Genomic DNA, 6,708 nt, shown 5'->3' with positions numbered 1-6,708 from the left:
GTCCGTTAACAGTTCCAAGGACACTGCAACAAAATTGTGTGGTGGAGAGAAAGAATCAGACAATCTTGAACATGGCAAGAAGCATGCTAAAGGCAAAGAAGATGCCGAGGGAATTTTGGGCGGAGGTTGTAGCTTGTGCAGTTTATTTGACAAATCGAGCACCAACCAAAAGTGTGCTTGACAAGACGCCTCAAGAAGCATGGAACGGAAGAAAGCCCGGGATTGGTCGCTTCAAGGTGTTTGGGAGTATTGCATATGCTCATGTGTCAAAAGAAAAAAGGACCAAGCTCGATGATCGAAGCGAGAAACTCATCTTCATCGGCTATGATGCAAGTTCAAAGGGTTATCGTCTTTACAATCCTTTGAATGGTAAAGTAATTATTAGTCGTGATGTTGTTTTTGATGAGGAAGCCTCTTAGGATTGGAATATACAAGAGGAGGACTATGATTTCCTATCATATTTTGAAGAAGACGATGAAAATGAGCCGACCAGGGATGAAATGGGTGATGGTTTGCCCATTCCAGTGCCACCTCATTCAACCGATCCATCATCATCTAAAGGTTCATCCAGCAATTCGGAGAACGAAATTGGCCCAAGAGGAACTCAAAGTCTACGAGAACTTAATGAGGTAAATGAAAATCAAAATGACATAATTCTCTATTGTCTTTTTGGTGATAGTGAGCCCATTAGTTTCCAAGAAGCCATTGCAAGCAAGAAATGGAAGGATGTAATGGATGAAGAAATTCAAGCGATAGAGAAAAATGACACATGGAAGTTGACCAAGCTTCCAAAAGGGCACAAACCGATCGGAGTGAAGTGAGTATACAAGACAAAGAGAAAAGTCAATGGCGATGTTGAGAGGCACAAGGCGAGACTAGTGGTGAACGGGTATAGCCAACGACATGGCATCAACTATGATGAGGTATTTGCCCCTGTTGTTCGCCTTGAAACTATTCGTTTGATTATTACTTTGGCAGCCCATGATCATTGGAAGATACATCAAATGGATGTCAAATCGGCATTCTTGAATGGAATTCTTGAGGAAGAGGTCTATGTGGAACAACCATTGGGTTATGAAGTCAAGGGTGAAGAAGATAAAGTGCTTCGATTGAAGAAGGCACTTTATGGTTTAAAGCAAGCACCAAGAGCATGGAATTCAAAGATTGACAAGTACTTTCAAGAGAAGAAGTATATGAAGTGTCCTTATGAGCATGCCCTCTACATCAAAATGCAAGGTGAAAGCATACTAATCATTTGTTTATATGTTGATGATTTAGTATTTACTGGAAACAATCCTAGCATGTTTGATGAATTCAAAAGAGAGATGGCAAAGGAGTTTGAAATGATGGGCATTGGTCTCATGAGTTACTATCTTGGGATCGAGATCAAACAATGTAAAGATGGGGTTTTTATATCCTAAGAGGGCTATGCTAAAGAAGTGCTCAAGAAGTTCAATATGAATGATGCTAATCTAGTTGGAACACCGATGGAATGTGGAGTCAAAATTACCAAGCAAGATGGAGGAGAGAAGGTAAATTCTACATATTTCAAAAGCTTGGTTGGAAGTTTGAGATACTTGACATGTACAAGATCAGATATTCCTTATTCGGTTGGAATTATTAGTCGATTTATGGAGGAACCAATAGCAGCACATTACAAAATGGCAAAAAGGATACTTCGCTACATCAAGGGATGATTGGGTATGGTCTTTCCTATATCTCTTCTAGCAATTTTGATATTGTTAGTTATTGTGATAGTGATTGGAGTAGTGATTTGGATGATCGAAAGAGCACTACGGGGTTTGTGTTTTTTATTGGTGAAACGGCGTTCACATGGATGTCAAAAAAGCAACCTATAGTCACATTATCAACATGCGAGGCAGAGTACGTCGCAGCAACTTCATGTGTATGTCATGCAATTTGGCTAAGAAACTTAGTGAAGTAGCTGAAGTTTCAAATGGAAGGTCCAATCTTTTGGAGTCAAGATTGAAGTTGATTTCGTGGATTAAAGGAGTTATACAAAGGTATATCAGAAACCATCTTCTTTATTCTTTTGAACATGCTTTCTTAATTGCTAAAACTGATGAATTAGAGTGTTAATGATTCTATTTGCTTCCACTTATTGCTTGCTAACTCTATCATAATCCACACCCAATACTGTTATAAACCACAAACTATAATAACCACTGACTATAATAACTAAATCAGCGTCCTCAACGCTCATTAAAAACTTATTTTTCGTTTATTTTCTTCAAAATCCAATAAATTTCAAATTATGGAAAAATCACAAAAATAATAATAATAAAATAAAATACCAGGCAAATTTAGAAATCTACCGACTCATTAAATAGAACTTGTAAGAAACAAGGGGGTCTTTCTTCCTGTCTCAAGTCATCCAATATTTTGAATCTCAAACATAAGTTTGGTTCATCTCCTATTAAAGTAAAAAGACAGAAGAATGGTACCTGACATAGAATTCATATTTTTAAGAACAAATCCAAAAAGTAGTTCAACTAACACAAGTAAACCCTCTTGATCACAAAGAGATTTTCCTTCTACTCTGATATGGATTGTTCTTTCTTTGAGTTGAATGAAATCAGCCTTGAGTCATTTGGACCTACATTCACTCAAATTGGAGAAAGAGTTTATAAATACACAAATAATAAGTCCTCATGATTCATTATATATACTATGTTTTGTTTCTTATAAAAAGTAGAGTACTAATTTACAAGAAAAAAAGAGTTTAAACTAATTGAACTCACTGTTTAGTTGCTGTGCTGTCTCATTTCTGTTCTTATTTCAGTCAATTCTCTATCCCTGCTGAGACTGCGCTTTATGAGAGAATTAATTTTGATCAACTTCCTTGTGTTGAAGCATTCCCGTAACTTTTGTGCAATGTTTGGGATTTTGGACAAAACAAGCAAAACAATATAACCACCAGCTATATGAACTAAATCAAAAGATGACCACCGAAAAGGAATCAGCAATATATAGCATGTAACAAGAGGGACACCCAAATGCAAAGTGTAGTTAATGTCAGAAGGAAGATGAAGAAAAATTTCCATCATTGATGAAAAAAAGGCCATAGTGTTAGACGCCTTGAAAAGTTGGTATGAATCAATTCTCAAATTTATGGCCTCAAACTCGAATTTTAAAGGCGAAATTTCGTTGTCTTTGTCTGATAGAGATAAGAGAACTTGATAGGTTGCAGTTGCAATGAGCACAGAAACTACTAATATAGCATTTCGATTCTCTTTAGATGTGTGTAGAATCTCACGATTGTTTAAACCAAAAAATGCCTTTACTAATGACCATAGCTTTGCGAGTATGGGTTGTTTTAGAATGTGGTTACCATCCAGCTTCTCTCTTAACTCCTTGTCTCTCAAAAATTCACCTCGTCTTAATATGTCCATTGCCGTCAAGCCTTCTAAATTCTTAGATTTGATATCTACTTTGTAGCTCAGAAGAAGCTTCACCATCTACACAAACAACAATAATTATTATAAAGGGTTGTTTTCAAATAAAGAAAAACGAGTCAACTTATTTGTAAATATAGTAAAATATCATTGTCAATTAGCGACAGACCAAATAGACTTTTATCTCTGAGAGATAGAAATCTATTGCGGTCTATCACTCAATGATAGCATGTGACATTTTGTTATACTTGAAAACATTTTGAGGAGTTTTATCATTTAAAACAATTATCCTATTGTAAAATATAAGAATGTTATTAAACGTTTAGTTTCTTTTTAAGTCTCCAATGATCACGTCCAACATGAAAAATGTCTAGTAAAAATTGGGATGTTTTCAAAATTAGAAAATTGGGTTAATTATTTACAAATATAGCAAAATATATATCACTATTTATCAGAGATAGATCATGATAGACTGCGATAGAATCTATCCGTGTCTGATAGATGTATATTGCGGTCTATCGCCCTATTCAAGATGTCTATCGCAGTCTATCGCTGTCTACTATTTAAAACAATTTTTTCATAAACATTTAAATCTTTAATTTTTGGAATAATAATAATGATAAGAAAATCGACAATAATTAGAAGAATACTAATTAATTATTGTGATTCATAAAATGATCTAAAGAACAAGTTAACCATTGCTTCTTCTTATTACTGAAATAAAAAAGAGTTATTTAGATCTTGTTTGATAATGATTTCGTTTCGAAAAATATTTGTTTTCTTTTCAAAATTTTGATAGGATTTTAAAAAGATCAATAAAGTGAGGTTACAAAATAAAGAAAAACTTATAGGAAAACAAGAAGCGTTTATAGGCATATATTTCAGAATACAAAAACTAAAAATTATAGTTTCGTTTGGTAATCAATTGGTTATCTGTATTTTGTTTTTGAAAATTAAGTCTACAAACATTTTTCCACATCTAAATTTATTACTTTCGGTCTACAATGTTTTAAAAAACCAAACCGAATTTTCGAAACTAAAAAAACAAATTAGATTTTGAATTTGACAGAGAATTTAATTTTTGTACTTAAGAAAAAAAAAACAAACTCATGATAAGAAATGGAGAGAAAATAGGTTAGAATTTCAAAAACCAAAAGTAAAAAAGAAAATGATTATCAGTTCCATCTAAATGGCTGCTAAATGAGACTTTAGTTAACGAAGATGAGTTGTCTTAAGGAGAGCTATTTTACAAGCTCATGTTCCATAACTTCTTGATCTTCAAATCCTTGTAAGACTCACCTTAACTTTGTTTTCAAGTGTTTCAAGATTCCTGATGTTGTTTCCTTCAGTTGCTGTAAGATGCATTATGTTGTTTCCTTCAAGTGCTGCGACATGCATGATGTTGTTTCCTTCATCGTCACTCCAATTTAGTATTGAGTTCATGTTTGCTTGCTTGGTCCACTCCAATAAGATTCCCAAAGCTCCAATTTTGTCCTTTTTAACAGCAATATGAAGAGCAGATTCCTCACGATCAGTCAATCCTTTTATAGATTCTGGATATGAGATCAAAAATTTAGCCAAGAATTTATCTTTTCCTTTTGAAGCTGCAATATGCAATGGAGTTAAACCCTTTTTCCCATGCAAGGTTACAAGATCTCGATCGACGTCGGCAAGTCGAAACACGGTCTCAGTTCGGTCGTTTTTCATTGCTAGGTGAATAGGACTGTACCCCTTTGGGTTAAGCTTCTTGGCTAAGGATGGTTTCAACCTCATCATCTCCAAAGAAAAATGGACATGCCCATTTGATGCAGAGATGTGTAATGGAGAATCTACAAAGGGCACCTGTATTATTATTTTTTTTTTATGAAGGCACAAAATTAAGTCTAAACCTTTGTACTTATAAAGACACCAACCAAGAATCAAGTATATATTATAATTTTGTAATATAGATACATAAAGTTTAATTAACTAGTAGGGATATATTTAAATTTTAATATGGATTATGGTCAAAACTTGGAAATATACCTTGTCTATGCAATCTAGAACGTAAGCATCTTCTCCAATTATTGAATACAAGGATTTAATATCTCCTGAAGTTGCAGCTGCCTTCAACCTTTCATCCATTGCTTGAAATTCTAAGCTGAAAAAAAAAAAAAACTAAAAATAGTCTATACAAAATTAAATTATGTGAAGCTTTCAGCCACTTTTAAGGGTTGGAAAGTAATTTTGCCGAAAATAATTCTATAATATAATTTTCTTTCTAGAATTAATAAAACAGAGGAATACTAGAAAATGCTAATGTTGAAATCAGACCGACATTATTTCTCTTTTCTTTAAAAGGAAAAAATACTTTAAGCCCCAACCCAAAAAAAAAAAAAGAAAAAAGAAGATAACTATTAATTACACCACAAATCCAACTAAAGAAATTACAAACCGAGCTTTTCCCTAAATCTTCTAAATAGTAAGAAACAAAATGGCCAAAAAAATTTTGAAAAATCAGAAGCATAATGAGCAACATCACAACGAGGGGTTCGATTCCTAGCACGAGAACAAAAGTGAAAGAGATAATATCTAACCGTCTCACCAAATCACCGGTCTCGTCAACTACATTAATTCTACAGCTCGATAAAGTTCTAAAGAGCATTCATCAAATCTATCACCTTCTTGACATCAGATTCAATCACAAAAGAAGAGAGAAAGTTGTGATGAGACTTACCGCTGAGATATCTATGGAAATGATGTTGAAACAAATATCTGAGGAAGTTATGAGGATTGTCTGTATGGTTGATTAATGAACAAAACTTTACTTCTGATTTTCTTAAGAACGACCCAATTGAGAGACAGTGTGACCAATAATTTGAAGTTGGTCTTTGTATCAAGTCAAGATCAACTTTTAAGGCAGAGTTGTACAAGCTTAAAGTTTTGCTTTTTCTTTTTCTGTTTCTAAATAAGGACAATGCGTTAACGCCAAAAAAAAAAAAAAACAAAAAACAAAAAAAACAAAAAACCATGCTTTACATGTCAGGTTATATATATATATATATATATATATATTCCCTGAAGAGAATTCGCGGGGTCGGGTTCCTCGTGGAAATTTTCCCTATTCCTTTTTTTTTTTTGTAAGAATCTAATTAATTTAAATTACTAATGTGAGAAATTTTCATTAAATAATTAACTTTATCACTAAATATATTTATTATGTTAGTTTTTATATGACAATTTGAATTTAAACATAAATTACTCAAATCTAAAAAAGCCAATTAATTTTTTTAGTAGAAAAAATAAATATAAA

The 6,708-nt window shown here is 33.2% G+C and overlaps 1 protein-coding gene across 9 annotated transcripts; it reads right to left on the bottom strand.

Moving 5' to 3' along the window:
* Positions 1 to 2,356: 2,356 nt before the first annotated feature.
* Positions 2,357 to 6,301, bottom strand: LOC120077057 (ankyrin repeat-containing protein BDA1-like). 9 transcript variants are annotated; one of them, XM_039030904.1, is made up of 6 exons: positions 6,133 to 6,299; positions 5,442 to 5,556; positions 4,716 to 5,258; positions 3,353 to 3,479; positions 2,763 to 2,826; positions 2,357 to 2,626 (listed from the first exon to the last, which is right to left on the bottom strand). In XM_039030904.1, the coding sequence occupies exons 2-5, from the start codon at positions 5,538 to 5,540 to the stop codon at positions 2,804 to 2,806; spliced, it is 792 nt and encodes a 263-aa protein (XP_038886832.1). In that variant the 5' UTR covers positions 5,541 to 5,556; positions 6,133 to 6,299; the 3' UTR covers positions 2,357 to 2,626; positions 2,763 to 2,803. The 9 variants fall into 9 exon arrangements, with proteins under 9 accessions (XP_038886832.1, XP_038886834.1, XP_038886833.1 ...); XM_039030906.1 differs by having other exon boundaries at positions 3,395 to 3,479; XM_039030905.1 differs by having other exon boundaries at positions 2,357 to 2,617; positions 3,395 to 3,479.
* Positions 6,302 to 6,708: the final 407 nt, after the last annotated feature.

This window comes from Benincasa hispida, chromosome 5 (genome assembly GCF_009727055.1).
Source record: "Benincasa hispida cultivar B227 chromosome 5, ASM972705v1, whole genome shotgun sequence".
Taxonomy (NCBI): Eukaryota; Viridiplantae; Streptophyta; class Magnoliopsida; order Cucurbitales; family Cucurbitaceae; genus Benincasa; species Benincasa hispida.
This window is presented reverse-complemented; position numbering and strand designations above follow the sequence as displayed.

What these genes read in the sequence shown, in the direction of transcription:
- LOC120077057 (XM_039030899.1), bottom strand. Translation starts at nt 5,540, where the DNA reads ATGGATGAAAGGTTGAAGGCAGCTGCAACTTCAGGAGATATTAAATCC. An exon ending in TTCTAGATTGCATAGACAAG is followed by an intron (nt 5,259 to 5,441) that starts GTATATTTCCAA and finishes ATAATAATACAG; the next exon opens with GTGCCCTTTGTAGATTCTCC. An exon ending in CACTTGAAAACAAAGTTAAG is followed by an intron (nt 3,480 to 4,715) that starts GTGAGTCTTACA and finishes TTGTTTGTGTAG; the next exon opens with ATGGTGAAGCTTCTTCTGAG.